This window comes from Muntiacus reevesi, chromosome 2 (genome assembly GCF_963930625.1).
Source record: "Muntiacus reevesi chromosome 2, mMunRee1.1, whole genome shotgun sequence".
NCBI lineage: Eukaryota > Metazoa > Chordata > Mammalia > Artiodactyla > Cervidae > Muntiacus > Muntiacus reevesi.
The window spans coordinates 238,561,755-238,578,835 of record NC_089250.1 but is presented as its reverse complement, the minus strand read 5'-3'; the positions used below and the strand labels follow the sequence as shown (position 1 = coordinate 238,578,835).

Genomic DNA, 17,081 nt, shown 5'->3' with positions numbered 1-17,081 from the left:
ACATTGGTGGGGTGGAGGACAGTTCAATGGGGGACATCTAGAGTTATGCCCCAAAGGGATGTCTATTCTGGGCCTTGACTCTGTCTGTGAGATGGAGACTGAGAGCTCCCTGGAAGGGGTTGCCCACCATTAAACACCTGGATTTTGACAACCAACTCTGGGGGAATTTCATATAAATCAATGATATGAACCAGGAAGGAACCAAATGAAAAATATGGGAGGAGCAGCAAGTTGGGATCAGGGACATGTGGAGGTTGATGGGCCCATGCAATGATCAAAAGGATTTGTGGTGTTGGCCCCTAGGCGTTGGGTCTGACAAAAGAGAGGTCGGGCCATAGGAGAATTGGGTTGCTATTGGCTAAGATCAAATGCCAGAGCCATTGGGAATCTGTTATCTGAGGTTCATTGGGGTCCACAGACTGGGCCACCACCAGCCTAGGCGAATTATGTGAGGACTGGATTACAGCCCCACACATCCACAACTGGGTGCCTTTGAGCAGTGCACAACCTGCACATCTGTACATGGTGGCTCTGTCTGCAACCCCCACTTGTAAAACAGAGATGAAGAGAATATGTAAGCTTTTATTGGAGACAGGACTCCAATCACCTCATCCTCCTAAAGAAGACCTTGATCAAGCCAAGGTAAAGAACCCCTGAGGATGGGTGAGTGAAGGAAAGCAGTGAGGGAATAATCAGAAGGGTAGGTAGAGAAGTAGACCGAAGTGCCCACCTTTTGTCAAAAGCCAAGAGGGAGAGGCAGGTCTGGGGGAACCCACAAACCCCCTCCACTAACTTACCCCAGCCCACAATGCTCAGCTTGAGCAGGTAGCCTGGGACATAGGTGCCGAAGACCTCGACCACAAGTCGGTAGAGGTTGTAACCCTCGAGGCCCATCCAGGAGAGGCAGGCGAGCAGAGAGAAGTGCAGGAAGATGGCGCTGGCACGGCAGGCAGCTTCAGAGCCTGACAAGGCCACCGGCTCACTGAGCAGGAAGCTCACGTCCAGCAGGAAGATGGCCAGCAGCAGGTTCATGTGTACCTTGATGGTGTAATCCCTAGATTTCCTCCTGCATAGGTCGGGGATGGGCAGACAGGGTCACTCTGGTGGCCAGTGTGGGAAAGCAGGGTGGTGGGAGGAAGGTGGGAGGGAGGTGGGAGGGAGGTGGGAGGGAGGTGGGAGGGAGGGCCCACCCACCCCTCTTCCTCCAGGCAGCCTTCCTAGACTACACACACACACACACACACACACACACACTTCCTATTCTACTCTTGTGGCTGCAGCCAGGCTCTTGCCCACCTGTCCCTCTGCATCTACCCTGTACCCAGCATCCATAGGCTTGGGCACTGTGTGTGCAGTTAACAGCAGTCTCAGCTAGGCACAGATGCTCCAATCAACACAGACACGACCATCAACCAGATGTTCCCAAAGTCAGAAGGGAAAGACTGGATTTTTGCTGTTTTGGAGAATCCATGCCACCCACGTTCCATGTCTGTGTCTGTCTGTACAACTGTACATCTGTGAGCACAGGCTATGTGTGCCAGGGTCCTTGAGTCTGCAAGCCTGTGTGTGCAGGCCCTGCCCCCATCCGAGATACCATGTGGTCCAGGGCACCATCAGCCTTTCTGCCCCCAATGTGCCTGCCTGACACCACCCACTGCCCATCCCAGAGGGCACAGAAGAACATCTGCCATCCTGGATTTCCATGCCTGCCCTGCCCCTAACACAAGGCACCACTACTGGCTGGCCCCACCCCCTTCACCCTCAGTTTACCCATCTGTGAAGTGGGAGAACTGGCCCCGCTCAAGAGGGGGGTGAGGGTTACACTGATATAAAGCACCCGGCACAGATAAGATGCTCAGTCCCGAAGGGTTCCCGTCTCTGTGTCCTGGGGCACTTTTGTGATCAGTGGGCTGGGGGGCTTGTGCCCCCACTCCTGGCCCTCCACTAAGCCTGCCAGCCGTCTCTCTTCGTCACCGACTGCAGCCCACCATGTGTGCATCTGTGACCGTCCTGCACACGGCTCCACCCTCCCCTTCTCCCCACGAGGACAGTGAGCACACTCCAGGTGTCACTCCAGAGCCAAGGCTGTCTCCCCTCTGCCCCAGTGGCTGTAGGCCCCAACTGCAGGTAGATTCAGTTTAGGCAAAGCCTAGCTCTGACAATCCAGACCCCACACACAAGCCTGTCTGAGGGTGGGGGAGGTATTTCTTCACTCTGCCAAAGGTGACCTCTTCTCTCCTCAGGCACCCAAATGACTAGTGAGACAGGTTCCTCCATGGAGCTAGGAGGCCAGGCCTCAAAACAGACACCAGGGCATGGGGGCTGGGGAGAACCCTGGAGGCTCTGCCTGTCCACAGAGGCCACTGCCAGACAGCTCAGTAACTGGGGCCCTGTGGACCAGGAGCCTGCCTGCTTCTGCCACTTCCATGCTGTGTGATCTCGGTCAGGTCACTTACCCTCTCTGAGGACTCTTTCATAGGACCCTTGTGAGGATGAATCCAGTTCACGCCTATAAAGCACTTAGAACAGGGTGTGCCCATGGCTGATTCATGTCAATGTATGGCAAAAACCACTACAATATTGTAAAGTAATTAGCCTCCAATTAAAATAAATAAATTTTTTCAAAAAAAAAATTGCACTAAAAAAATTTCAAATCTTTGAGTAGCCTTTAAGCAAAAAAGTATTGAAATGCATTTAAAATAGAGGGAAACATGGGATATTTAAAATAAAGGAATGTATTCTTTATGCTCAAAAAAAAAAAAAAAAAGAACAGGGTGTGGCATGTGGGAAGCTTGATGTAATTGTTCACCATTATCATCACCAGCATCATCATATTAGTATATGCCCCCAGTGGAATCATATCTGGTTCTTCAAAGACAGGAATCTAGATTCTTATGTCAACTCGCCCAATTTTAAATATTGGCAGCTAATATAAACTGTCAGTGCGATGTTATCCAAACATCATAAATCCGAGGAAAAAGGTCAGCGGACCGAACCTCCCAGGGCTCCCACAAACCACACACACACACACGTCAGGGTCAGTCAGGCCAGTCTCCAGGGTGGGTCTCCCTGATTGTGGGGTTCTTGCTCAGGGGCCGGGCATGGAGGCTGTCCCTTCCCCCTTCCCTCCCAGCCCCAGACCCTACCTGGAGCAGAGGTAGGCAGCCATGGTGAGGACGCAGGCCAGGGCGGAGATGACGCAGCCCACGTAGGAGAGGAGGGTCAGATAGTGCTTGTGGACGGCGTCCACCTCCACGGAGGCGACCTGGAGCCACAGGGCAGGTCGGGGTTGGCCTCCGTGCTGAGGGTTTGCCCAGAGGGAGGGCTAACCCATAGTCCCTGGAGGACCTTGGGCATCTATGAGCCACTCTTGCCCCCCAGCGGAGCAAAGTGTGGTCCCATGAGTACATTTTTTCACCACATTCTCATATGGATCCCTGTCCCCACCAAGGTCCAGTGGCCTCCACCAGAGAACCCCTTTTCTGTCCTGACACTAAATATGTTTCTAGAACACTCAACCCAGAAATAAGTCTCCTGGGAGTGAGTGAGCTCCCAATACCCAGAGAGCACCAGAGGACCACTCTGGTCCCTCAGATGCTGGTCCCTCGGATGCTGGGTCCTAAAATTCTGAGAGAATGAATGTAGAACACAGAGATCTTGGCGGGGGGTGGGCACTGAAGTCCACCGCAAGGGCCCCTGCACTGGGCCTCAGCATCCCCTGGAAGGTTCTATAGAAACACAGTCCTGCCCCCACCCGAGCCCTGTAGAATCAGAATCCTAGGTTAGGACCAGGAACCTGCATTTGTATCAGGCACCCAAATTTGGGGATACAGAGCAAGGACTTCAAAGACCTTTTACTTACTACTAGCTGTGTGACCTTGGGTAAATTGCCTAACCTCTCTGAGCCTCAGTTTCCTTATCAATAAAACGGGACAACAACAGGAGTCATCTTGAGGCTTGTTGTGAGGAATGAACGACATATATGTGAGAAGTGGCGGCAGAGGGGCAGGAGGGGGTCACGCACCATCAGAACTGCAAAGTAGGTCAGGTGGTTGCAGCGGCAGGATGTCTGTGTCTCTTTCCTGATGGTCTCACACCCCGCATCGCTCCAGCTCCCCGGACTGCTCGCTGAGGAAAGGCCAGCATGAGGCTCTGAGATCAAGCTCAGCACCCCCACTGTCACCCCTGGTACCCCACAAATGCATGACTGCATCCCCCTTCTGAGTTTTTGCTTCCCTCATCAGGTCCCTAACTTGCCATCACTCCCTCTTCAAAGCCACCTTCCTCCAGGAAGCCCTCTTTGATTAACTCCATCTACCCCACCCTCTAGGACCCCAACTACCTGCCTCCAGGTACCTGCCCAGCTCAGAGCCCCCTCCACACTCACATGTCAGGTCTTCAACCCAGAATACACATTGCAGAGTCACGTTCTTCTGTAGGGACAAGAAAGAAGGGGTGGGCCCTGTGACAGTCTACTCCTTTCCAGCCAGGCCGAAGGAGCCAGTGCCAGGGCCCCAGCTTATTTCAACCTGACTGGCCAATGCCCTCAGCCAGTCAGTTTGTTAAAGGCGAGTAGTTCAGAAAAGAGGAGGGACAGGAGGACATGGGCAAACAGGGACCCTTTTTCCCTGGGTTGCTTGGCTCACACTCACCGGCTGTGGCTGGTGCTGGAAGGTGAGCACCACGGGCTTTGAGAGGTTGGCTACTTTGGTGTTCTGCACAACAATACCCAAGACCTTCTCTCCCAAGACCTGGCTGGAATTCTTGTCCTAGATAAGTGGGGTATGGAGGAGAGGGGAGGGAGGGGGCTCAGGACTGAGAAGAAGAGTACACTCTTGTCTCTGCCCAGTACATTGCTCCCAGATTTTGAGTATCCCTCTGGAAACAATTCTTGCATAGGTAGTCATTTACACCATAGTAAGAGTGACAGCATTTAGGCCTTTCCCAGCTCTAAAGCTCATGCACACTGCCACCTGATTTCTGACTTTACATGGACTCTTGGAGGAGAGGGCTACCTTCCATGCCTACCTTCCCTCTCTCTGTCAGACAGAAGCTGCTTTCCCCAAGGGAGGCCACAAGGACCACCACCCCTACCTGGAACAGAGCTTGGCTGCTGAAGTCCACCAACAGGAGTCTCTTCTCAGCTTCCTGCCTCTTGCCCTTGCTCTTCTGGAAGAGCACGCCGGGCAGCAGCACCGAGTACTCCAGGATCTCGCTCTGCTCCTCCTGCAGACCAGAGGACCCGCTGGGGCTCAGCCAGAAGAGGGCCTCCAGGACCCTGCCATGTCCCCCCAGCACACGCCTTCCTGCATGCTGCCATCTCTAAGCCCACCTCCTTCACGAAGCCAGACTCACAACAACCCCGCTCACTCCTCCTTTCCTTGGCACCGGGGCTGGCTAGGGAACCTTATCCCCCTCCCAGGGGATAAGGGCCTGGGAGGATCATGTGGTATTCTGGTGTCTGGGTGTCAGACACTGACCCTGCCTATGGCCCCCTGGTGTGCTGGAGGATATGGAGGGTAGGGGGGTGGCCACCCCTCCCCGAAACCAGGCCCATCAAGGCATGGGCCTTTTGGCACTGGTTGTCGGTCCACAGGGATGTGTCCCAAGACCCCTGGTGCAGGGCCCAGGTCCCTGCCTGTTCTGTCCCCACTGCTGTGACCTGAAGGGTCCTCAATGCTACCAGGTCTGGGCCTGACTCTCTGGGCCTGAGGCCTTCCTCATCAGCACTCATCTGGCTCCCAGAGGCCAGGGGTGGGGGTGGGGGTGGGCCATGTGAGGAGTGGGGGGAGGGAGCACTCGCAGCCTCCACATCTGCTTCCTGCCCTGGCTACCGATCCTGACCCCTGACCTCCCGCCGGGAGTGGATGTGCAGGTCCCGTGGATTGAAGTCAGACTGGAGCTTCCACACTGTGGCATTGACCCGCTCCTCCTCGAAGGACACAGTGTCCCCTGTGAAGTTCACAGAGGCCAGCTTCGACTCCAGGCTCTGCAGCTGCCTGGAAGCAGGGGGGAGAGAGGAGGGGATGACTTGCTGGGAGTGAAGGGGGGATCCAGATAGGCCAGCCGGCAGGAAGACAGAGTGAGCAGAGAGGCAACTCAGGCTGATACACAGGAAAGAGTGTGGGGCCCGAGAGAATGACCTGCGGGGGTGATGCGGAGGAAACCGGGGCCTCAGCGCCAACAGGAAAGGAGTGGGCCTCAGACTCAGCCACCAGGTTCTGGGCCCAGTTCTGCCTGGACCGACCTACTTTGCGCCGCCGGGCAGCCCTACCCATCTCTGGGCCTCAGTCTGCTGAGCTGTAAAATGGGTCAATCCTTTCCCCTTATTGGTGGAGAGGAGGGCTTAGGTGCTAATAAGAGAGACTTTTTTTTTTTTCTGATACAGGCAGGTGAGGGGTCTTGGCCTGTGGGACTGAATCGAGATGGAGACCAAGGGGAGGTCTGGGGGAGCCTCCTCCTCACCCCTCACATGCTACGGACCCACACTTACTGGCCCATGGGGGTGAAGGGGGGCCTCCTTGAGGTCTTCCCGGGATGCTTCAGAAACTGGCTGAGCCGCTGGAGGTCCCTTTTCAGCTCACATATGTTCACCGAGGCATTGTGGGAGGCCTTGTGAGGGGGATCTGGGGAGAGGGACAGACAGAACCACCAAAGGCTGTTGAATGGGGTTCCACTCATTCAACTCAGGCCACGCTCATCACACTCTCAATTACTCCCCCTGTGACTCTGACAGCTTCTGTCCCCATTTTACAGAACAGGAAACTGAGGCTCCAAGTAGTGGGGTTGACTCCCCCAGGTGACTCAGAGATGTAGCCAGCCAGATGGGGCTCTGTCATACAGAGCCCGCAGCAACTCCAGCCCCAACAGGGTGGGCTAGACCACCCCTACCCCTACCCCAGGCATCCTTCTGACCACACAGAGACGGCTGGGAGGGCCAGTTCCTCAGGACCAGCCAGGCCTCCTTCAGGAGGAGCTGGGGGGTGGGGGGCTTCTGTGGTGGCTCCAGGGCCTTCCCCGGGCTACCCTGCCCCCAAGGGCCGCAGACTCAGGCATCTCCAGGGGTTAGATGGAACTCTGATGAAGTAGGCAGATGGAAATAGGGACATAGGGGGAGGGAGCAGGCCCTATACCATCAAATAAGGCAGGCCCTGTGGTCACATCTGAAGTTTTAAGGCAGAAAGCCTGATTTTTCAGTCTTTTGAAAACCCTGGCTCATGTTTTTCAAAAACTCTCTACAGACCAAGTAAGACCAGGCCAGATCTCCTCTTCAGGAGGCCAATTTACAGCTGTTCCTGACTTTGCCCTAAACCCTCCCAGGTTGGGGAAGAATCCAGGCCTGGGAACAGGGACCCCCATCTACCCGCCCCCACCTGCCCCAGTTCTGCCTCCTCCATCCCTCTCCCTACCACCACCCCCCCACCCCGTAGCATTTCCATGGGCCTGGAGATGCTAACATATTCAAAGCCCTGTGCCCCCTCCCTTGGAAGCCCTACCCCAAACTGGAGCTGCCTGAAAGGAACCAGAATCAGGGAAATCCTGAACCCGAAGTAAAGCCTCCAGCTCCTTCTGGCCAGCCCCTGCTCCCTGCCTCTACCCCGCACTGAATAGAAGGCAGTGGTCCGGCCACACCTGTCACATCTCAGCCAGAAGACTCAGTCTGCAGACCTCAGTGTCGGCCTCCAGCCTTGCCGCTTCCTGACTTTTGACCTCTCTTCCTGTCCTGTGGCCCCATGCCAATCAGCTCCTGGGTTCAAATCTGACTCCCTCTCTTACTCATTACTCTTGCAACTTTGGGCCTGTCTGAGCCTCAGTTTCTCCTCTGTGAAATGGGGATAAGCAGTCTAGATGAGGCTGATGAAGCAGAATTTTTCCTCCGGCTCCATACCTCTAGTCCCATCTCTCCATTCTCTCTGCTCCCACCCTGTTCATCTCTCGTCTTGCTTTACCTGGACCTACGCTGCAGCTGCGGGACGGGACTTCACCCTTCTCCCTCACCCCTGTCTTCCCACAAACACACCTTGCCTGACACTCCTTCCACTCCTCAGACACCTTCCCTGAGTCCCCACTGCCTGTGAACAGAGCCCCCCAACTCCATGACCTGACATGCAGCCCAGACCGCTTTAACCCCCCCTTCCCAGCCCCTGTGCATTTTGCCTTCCCCATTTCCAGGCCTTGGGCCAAGTCCTTCCTTCTGCCTGGAAGTCGCCTTACTGTGGAAGGAGAAGATGAAGCTGGCCGCGCTGGGCAGACTCGTGTTCTGGGGGCTCCACCAGGAGCTGACAGAGGTGGCAAACAGCGGGGGCCCCCGGGCCAGGGTCTCCTCCTGATGCCGGAAACACAGGAGGTCAGGGGCTTGGTCACTCAACACGAAGTCTTTCTTGCCATAGCGAAGATGCAATTTCCCCGCGTGGCGGTTCCAGTAGAGGCAGAAGTGGTAGAGGCCCCTGGGCTGAGGGAATGGCCAAGAAGCCAGGTGGACTCCAGGGAAGGGGGCATGGATGATGAGGGCCTCCTCAGAGTTCCTGATGGAGATGTGGAGCTGGGACGCCTGCTTATAATGGAGGCTGCTGTTATGTGTCTGGTTCCGCTGGCCGCAGAAGCGGAAGTCTTCCCGGGGGCCCCCGCCGCGGACACCTGAGGGGGCAGAGACTGCAGATGGGACTCTGGGCTGGAGGCAGGCCCTGGGCCCAGAACACAGGAGCCCAGTGCCTGGGACCCACTCACATTCCAAGGACCTATACTTCAAAGGGTCTCCAAAAATATGAATCTACCCCGCTCCAAGATGGTTGGCTTCAAAATAGGTAAAGAACAAACTCAAAATCAGAAGAAAAAAAGGAAAGAAAGAAAGAAAGAAAAAAAATTTCAAAGGCAAAATAATATTTTAAATAGCAATAAAATACTTCACAAGGCCATGACTGCTACAGACAGTGGTAGTACAGGTTGTGCACTGCACAAGGGTTCTCTGGCTGCAAAGATGAGTGGGGCCAAAATGCACCCCAAGCTGTGTACTGGGGGGCTGCATTTGACAGAAAGAAGAGGAGCCTTAATCTTTTCTCCAAGGTACCGCCTACTTGCTAAGCTGTATTTGCAGGCCTGTGCCTGCCCAAAGCGGTTAGTGGATGTGCTGGTCCTTAACACAAGGATGGCATTTTAACAGAAGTCCCAGGGCACCTCCAGGAAAACCTACCTGGAAGGAGGAGGAGACCCAGCAGGAACAGCGGCATCTGCAGCAGCACTTGGGCAGTCATCTTCCTCCCCCAAGGCACCCGAGACATCACCGCCTGAAAGAAGCCAGCAGTGTTAGCTGAGGTCCTGACCCCCAGGGTGACTACCAGTCCCACAGAGGGACAAACCAGGGTAGTATGGACATGGGATGCGAGGCAGGGAGGCACGTTGGCAACAGCCTGTGGACCTCCCCCAGAGCTGCCAGGAGTGGAGAATCAGGAGGCAGTGGCCGAAAGAAGACACGCAGATGACCAATAGGCATGTGAAAAGATGTTCCGCATCACTAATTACTAGAAAAATGGAAATCAAAACTACAATGAGGTATCATCTCTCACTGGTCAGAATGGCCATCATTAAGAAGCCTACAAATAGCAAATGCTAGAGAAGGGGTGAAGAAAAGGGAACCCTCCTACACTGTTGGGGGCAATGTAAAATGGTGCAGCCACTATGAAGAACAGCGTGGAAGTTCCTCAGAAAATTAAAAATAGAGTTGTCATATTATCCAGTAATCCCATTCCTGGGCATATACCTGGACAAAACTATAATTCAAAAAGATACACATACCCATAGGTTCATAGCAGCAACATTCACAATAGCCAAAACATGGAAACAACCAACATGTCCATCAACAGAAGAATGAATAAAGATGTTTACACATATGCAATGAAATCCTACTTGGCCATAAAAAAGGATGAAATAATGCTACTTGCAGAAACGTGAATGGACCTAAAGATTATCACACTACGTGAAGCAAGTCACGGAAAGTCAAATATAGTATGATATCAGTTATATGTGAAAGCTAAAATATGACACCAATGAACACATCTAGAAGACAGAAACAGACTCACAGACATAGAGAACAGACTTGTGATGGCCAAGAGGTAGGGGGTGGGGGAGGGATAGATTGGGAGTTTGGGGTTAGAAGATACAAACTATTGCATACAGAATGGATAAAAACCAAGGTCCTAGTGTATAGCATGGGGAAATATATTCAATATCCTGTGATCAACCATAATGGAAAAGAACATGAAAAAGAATATATATGTATTATATAACTGAATCACTTTGCTATAAGCAGTAATTAACACAATGTTGTAAATCAACTATTCTTCAATAAAATAAATTTTAAAATAAAATTTTTTTAATTAAAAGAAAAGGCAGTGACTGAATTCAAGTCCCAGCTCCAACTCTCGCTTGTTGCATAACCCTGTGTAAGTCAGAGAAAACAGGACTAATAATAGTACCTCTCTTCCAACCCAGCAGTGATGGGGTAATCAGGTTAGAATTTGTGGGGGGAAGCTCCATAGCATCACCAGGAACCACCCCACCCTGCCCCCTCCAGACCTTCAGAAGACACAAGAAAAAGGGTGCTCTCAGGGTTCTCCTCCAGGAATCTCACCATGATCATCCCTTAAGACCCAGCTCAGAGGACATCTCCTTACGGAAGTCTTCCTCAACGCCCTATACAGTCAGTCCTGGACTCCTTTGGTTCCCGCCTCCAGCCAAGGTCTCCTGTTAGCCAGCTCTGGGAGGTACAGGACGATGCATCCCTCCTCCACACGGAGCTCCTGATCCATCGCTGTGCACAGGCCCTGGGTGTTGACAGAGGTTACTGGGCCACAGGGCCGCAGGGGGAATTGGAGTGAAGGATCAGTGCGGTCACAGCGCCCTCTACAGGGGATGGGGGAGAAAGGCACTTCCTGGTATGGCCACCAGGGGGAGCCAGTTCCCAAGGCAACTGGAAAGGCAGAGGGCCGTCCCAGTCTGGCAGAGACAAACAGTATGGCCCAAGCTGGGGAGGATCCAGCTCCCCTCAGCCCTCTCCTGGAGTAGAATGGGTCACTCCTCCAGCCTCTGTTAGCTGAGTACCCACTATCTGCCAGCCTGTGCTAACCCAGCTTCCTCACCCCCACCTCTATGCTAATCTTCATTCCAACTCTGTGAAATAGGCCCTACCATTTGACCCATTTCACAGATAGGGAACCTGAGATCCAAGGAATTAAATGACTTGCCCATTTAATTGTTCCAGAGGCCAAGGGCTTTCCCTGCCTGATCAGCACTGTAGTGCCTGGCAGGGAACCTGCGTGCCTGGTACTTACAGAGAGATGCCGGGTGGCTTGGCCCACCCCACGGCCATCTGGCCCAGTGACTGAGCTGGGTGCTGGGAATCACGAACAGACACCCTCATCCTGTGGGGAGCTGCATATGTCTGTGGTGACAGATGCAGTCATTTGCCACAAGCCAGACAAAAGGAAGCCTGGCATCCATGGGGCATGTGAGGAGTTTGATTTGGGGGAACCTAGGAGGGCTTCCAGGAGGAAGTGACTTTTGGATGGACTATTTGAGGGCGGCATTAAATGAAGGGGTGGCCCAGGCAGGAATTCACTGAACAAACCTGGCCCCCTCAAGCCAGTCTCCAGTATCCCAACATATATAACGGAACCCTAATTTCTTGGGTCTGGTCGGTCTAATCGTTGGTCAACTGGGTCCATCACCCTGCCCTGGTGACATCACAAGACCCCAGAGAAGAAGGAAGTGAAAGGCTTTGGGGGAATGGCTGCTATTTCCTAAATTGTGATCTTTAAGGTTTCACTCTACACCCTTCCTGAGCATTTTGGTTCATTTTGGGTTTTGGTGCTTTCGTTTTTAGTTTTAGGGGGAATGAAGGATTTATTACTTGAAGTAAGGAGAACGCCGAGGATCTTTCTAAAGCAGTGTCTCCCGTTTTGGCTCCTTTTGAAACTGTCACCCTAGAACAGTGGAAGGAAACCCAGCATCTGAGGACAGAAGTATGCCTCCTGGACCCCTTCTCTTTCCTTTTCCTTTCTGCCAGTCCCTGTCACTGTCTATACCTGATCCTCAGTACAAATGACATCTCCTCCAGGCAACTCCCCAACCCCTATTTTGACTTCTGCTTTCTATCTGTGAACTCAGAGTTCACAGATCACTTTGCAAATACGGTCCCAGTTCTTCATTATGGCATTTGCATTCAAGGCCCAGAGAGGGCCAGTGATTCCCTGACCTCACACAGCAAGCAAGGATGGAGCTGACCAGAATCCAAGTATCTCTCCGGCCCACTGACTTTCAAAGTGAGTTACCACTATCAGTAAACAGTGCCCAGGACAGGGCAGAGTCATCTGTTTTCATTTATCTTCCTGGACTGATCTCTTTGAGAACGAAAAAGCAGAAAGAGGGAATGAGCTTCCCATCACCAGAAGGATACAAGTGAGGCTGCACTTGTGAAAATGCCATGATTCCAACAGATAGGGATCAATGGCATGCTCTGACATTCCTGGGTCATCCCCACTCTACCCTAGCTGCTTGAATAGCCACTCCAAGGTGAACAACTCTAGCCTCATAGACTTTCTTGGAATTTGAGGGGGAGGGGCTTCCTGGTTTCCTTTAACCCATCCTTAGTAGAGCTGACTCTGGAGCCAGACTGTCTGGGTTTAAATCTCAGTTCCTCTACTCAATGGCTGTGTGTCTCTGGACTAGTTACTCACCTTCTCTGGGCCCCACTTTTGTCATCTGTAAATAGGAATAAAAATCAAGACTGTCGCAAGGGTCATTGTGAGAATTAAATGAATTGATATCCATAGAGGATTTAGAGCAGGAGCATGCACACGGCAGGTGCCATCGCTGTCGGCCAAATACCTCTGCATCCTTCCCGGCCAGCTCACGCCTGCCCCTCACCCAACCCCCTGCGCCCATCACAGGTCCTGACTCCTACCCCTTCCCTCCCACCCTCCACGTCACCCCCTCGTGGCCCCCATAGCCAGCTCAACTTCCAAAGCGCCTTGACCGGAAATTCTTCGAGCATGAAATTTCCTTTCTGGGAAGCCTGAAACCCCACCCAGAAAACTTCCCACCTCACAGCACGGACCTGAACCTGTCCCCAGAAGCCTCTGAGAGACAGGAGGGCTGAACAGGGGCACCATCTACGCTCTCATGAAATCCTCAGAGCCATCCTGTGAGGCTGGTCCTGCTGCTTTGCCATTTTACAGATCAGAAAATAGAGACTAGGGCAGGGCTATCTGTCCTAAGACTCCCCACTGGTGGAGCTAAGACACGAACCTCAGTGTTATTCTAGAGAACTCCTTGGAGAGCTGGAGCCAATAGTTTCTCGAGAGGCTTGCTCCTCTGGTTTGGGGAGACCCCCAAACAAAAGGAGAGAGAAATGGTGGGTGGGTGACAGCCAAGACCACAAGCTGTGCAGGCAACTCCAGCCCACCAGAGAGAATTTAGGGGGCCGAGCCCCCAAGAGAGGCCCCTACACCTCCCACCCCGCTCCTTCTAGAGCAGCTGCCCTTGACCTCAGGCCTTCCGTAAACACACGTAGAGAACAAAACAATCCGGCCCAGTTTGACACAATGGGGGCCACCATCACAGAGTCCCCGAGGATCCAGGCAGAGCCGGGGGTGGGGGGCAGGTCTCATCTAAGCTAAGACTCCCGGCTGCCCATCCCCCAGGATGGCCAGGAGGAGATAACCCCAGTTCCAGGGCGGGCCCAGCCCTGCCCATCCTCATGGTGGGGGAGAGGGTAATGGGCAGGGGACCAGTGGCTCACTTTCTCCCCCGAGGCCTGACTCACTTCCTCTGCCATCCATATAGGGCCACGAGTCACCGCTGGCCCAGTCCAGGCCCCTGAAAAACCCATTTCCTCGGAGGACGGAGGTGGAAGTTGAGTGGACAGGACCTGAGTGGCTCTGGGGTTAACCCTTCCCGGGCAGGCACCTCCCCAGGAAGATGACCTAGGCCCCCAGGCCTTCTCCTGCCAGTAACATACACCGTGGACCGCAGACTCATCCATCCCCTGACCAGCCTCTTTGCCTGGAATGCCTCCCTCTTTCCATGACCCAACTCAGCTTTTGAAACTCAGTGAAGATACGCCCTCCCCCTGAAGCTTTCCCTAACTGCCATCAGAATTAACTTCTGCGTTCCTGGTGTGGTGGGGAAGGGGGCAGTTCACAGCCTACACTCAACCCTATATGCCCACCTTTGCCACAAGTTCACATCAGAGGTGCCCAAACCCACGATGGGTCAGAACCACCCCAAGAAGTTCACTGAAGTGCATTATCACAGATCCCTCCACACTGACATTCAGTATCTCTGAAAATAGCACAAAAGATTTTTTTCTTCATTCAGCAAGTCAGAAGTAGGGGGGAATTTTTACCCAGTAGCTGCTATGAGTCTGATGGGTTTTTTTCCCCAATATTTTTTCCTTTTTTTTTTTTTTTTTTTGCCAGGAGAGTAGTAACATTAGGATGAAAACACTTGCACACATACATACAGGGTACTGTCAGGGATACATAAACGTTTTGTGATAGAATATGCGTGAGGGGCTTAGCCGTAAAGAATCCAGCTGCCATGCAGAAGATGCGACAGGAGCCTCGGGTTGGATCCCTGAGTTGGGAAGATCCCCTGGAGAAGGAAATGGCAGCCCACTCCAGTATTCTTCCCTGGGAAATCCCATGGACAGAGGAGCTTGATGGGCCACAGTCCACAGGGTTGCAAAAGAAGTGGGCTGAGTGACTAAACAATAACAACGTGTGAGGGGCAGATACTCCAGGTCTGGTGCAGGGCTCGGGAGTCCAGCTTGACCAGGCATCCCGTTGACCAACACGCCGCGGGCATAGAACCACTGGCTTACAAGGCTGGGATGACACCAGGAGCCCCGTCTTACGGAGTCAGAGGCGGGTGAGGCCCAGCCCCAGATCACTCGGGTGGTAAATGGTTAGCTCTGGACGGGAGCCAGGGCAGCCTGCCTCCCCCGCGGTGTCTCGTCTCCACTTCAGTGGTGGTGAAGATGAATCACAGTCCTGGGTGGCTCACCTAGCATTTAGCAGGGTGCCTGGAACCTGGAAGGGGCCTCCCCAAGCACAGCCGGGAGCAGGGGGGCGTGGGGCGGGGAGCCCCTGCCCCAGCGGGTCTCCAGGTATAAGCCTGGTCTTGCCCTCCTGTGGGGAGGGCCAGCAGTGGGAGGACCCAATCCAGCTTCCCAGCTCCAGCCTCATCTTCAGCTGCTGGTCAGTGTGGGGGGCGGTGGGGGCAATGGAGGGGGGATAACATGGAGATGCTGGCTCCCCGCTCCCATCCCTGGATAGAGGGCCTTAGGGGAGAAGGATGTGGCCAAGAGAGGGGTGGGTGAGCGTGAAGTCCTTGAGGGTAGAACACACACACATGAGGTGTGCACGCACGTGTGTGTGCGCTCACGTGTGCGGGTGTGTAGGGGAGTGAGGAGGGACGTTAGAACACACGCACATGATGTGTGCATGCACGCGTGTGTGTGCTCATGTGTGCGGGTGTGTAGGGGAGTGAGGAGGGATGTTAGAACACACGCACATGAGGTGTGCATGCACGTGTGTGTGCGCTCATGTGTGCGGGTGTGTAGGGGAGTGAGGAGGGACGTTAGAACAGAGCGGAGGCTCTGCAGCAGGTGTTTCCCCCATGGGGGTGGGGTGGGGAGCTGAGAGGACCCTCCACCAGCCATTTCCAAACTCTCATAAAAGCAGTCTAACCTAGAAACTCCATGTACCCAGCAAACAAAGGCGGTGCTCCCATCAGACCCCGGTGGGACTCCCGACCGCACCTCACTCTCAGCCAGGCCCCCAGCCCCTCAGCAGAGCCCAGGGCTCCAGGGGGCACCGTTTGCATACATGGAGCCCGTCTCTCCCCCCCACCCCCATCAGTCACAGGCCGGGTGACTGAGGCCCAAGCTAGGTGACCACACAGAACTCCCCCCAGGAAGGGTGTTCTGGCCTGGTCGGGGAAAACAGAGTGACTTCAGGTTCCAGGAATTTTTCTACAATTAAAGAGAATAAAAATTAAGTTAGCTGCCTGCCTCCCAGAGGCCGGCGGGTGCCAAGGCCTTGCCGGCTCACTGCCCAGGATGAGTCCCACATTCCGGAGCGCTGCCCCGCCAGCGCGGGCCCCGCCGCCCCACGGCTTCCGTCCAGCAGGTCCCCAGGCCATGGCTCCCTCCGCGTGCTCAGACGGGCCCGGCCCTGTGGGGAGAGCGATGAAGGGGAGGAGAGGGGCACCTGCGCAGGAGAAGGACGCCAGGTTCCCCCGAGAGCCAATGGTCCAGAGCTGCCCACCCTGCCACCTGCTTTATCTGCAACCAGAGTGTTTGCTTAAGAGGCCTCAGAGAGGCCAACACACCATCACCGGAGATGAGCCTGGGCTTGAGTGTGCCCTCCTCCAAACCTCTGCACACACCGGTCCTCCCCACTGGATGCCAGCCTTGTGACGTATCTCTAAAGGTCTAACTTAGAAACACCGTGTACCCAACAAACAAAGGAGGTACCCCCACCAGACCCCAGTGGGATCCCGGACCATACACTGGCCTTCGGCCTGCACATCCTCCCCCGGCTGCCCTGCACTCCAGCCTCGCAGTGCCTGGCAGAACAGCAGACGGCGGGAATAAACAGAGGTCTAGCCGGCACAGCAAAAAGGAGCTGGAATCCAAGAAGGGGAGTGGGGGGTGACAGTTCCCATTCAGCGAGCACGCACTTGGTGCCCAAAACTGTGCAAGGCACTTTTCACAAATGATTGTTCAATCATCACCTTAACTCTATAAAGCAAATACTGTTATTGCCCCCATGTAAAAAGAAAATGGAAATCCAAAGAGGCTAAGTGATGCCCAGGCAAGTAAGTAGCCAAGCCGGGATCCAGACTTTAGTCTACCAAAGCGCAAAGCCCATGATTTCAGCCATTACAGTCACCAGAGCCGCTTCCTTCCCTTCTCTGGAACTATCTCCCTGACTTTACCATGAGGTAACTTTGCCAAGCACTTCCTAAGAAGCTGTGTACTTAGTCACTTAGTCATGTCCAACTCTTAGCAAGCCCATGGA

The 17,081-nt window shown here is 54.0% G+C and overlaps 1 protein-coding gene across 3 annotated transcripts in view; it reads right to left on the bottom strand.

Annotated features, from left to right (window-relative positions):
• ADGRG1 (adhesion G protein-coupled receptor G1) overlaps window positions 1–17,081 on the bottom strand; it is a 44,902-nt gene that overhangs the window by 4,762 nt on the left and 23,059 nt on the right. For all 3 annotated transcript variants that reach the window (XM_065925407.1, XM_065925408.1, XM_065925406.1), the window contains 10 exons: window positions 9,191–9,284; window positions 8,215–8,637; window positions 6,494–6,626; window positions 5,852–5,999; window positions 5,095–5,226; window positions 4,653–4,769; window positions 4,388–4,433; window positions 4,025–4,128; window positions 3,147–3,265; window positions 798–1,066 (listed from right to left, as the gene is read on the bottom strand). In XM_065925407.1, coding sequence (XP_065781479.1) covers window positions 798–1,066; window positions 3,147–3,265; window positions 4,025–4,128; window positions 4,388–4,433; window positions 4,653–4,769; window positions 5,095–5,226; window positions 5,852–5,999; window positions 6,494–6,626; window positions 8,215–8,637; window positions 9,191–9,278 — 1,579 coding nt within the window. In that variant the 5' untranslated portion in view covers window positions 9,279–9,284. The remainder of the gene's footprint in view (window positions 1–797; window positions 1,067–3,146; window positions 3,266–4,024; window positions 4,129–4,387; window positions 4,434–4,652; window positions 4,770–5,094; window positions 5,227–5,851; window positions 6,000–6,493; window positions 6,627–8,214; window positions 8,638–9,190; window positions 9,285–17,081) is intronic.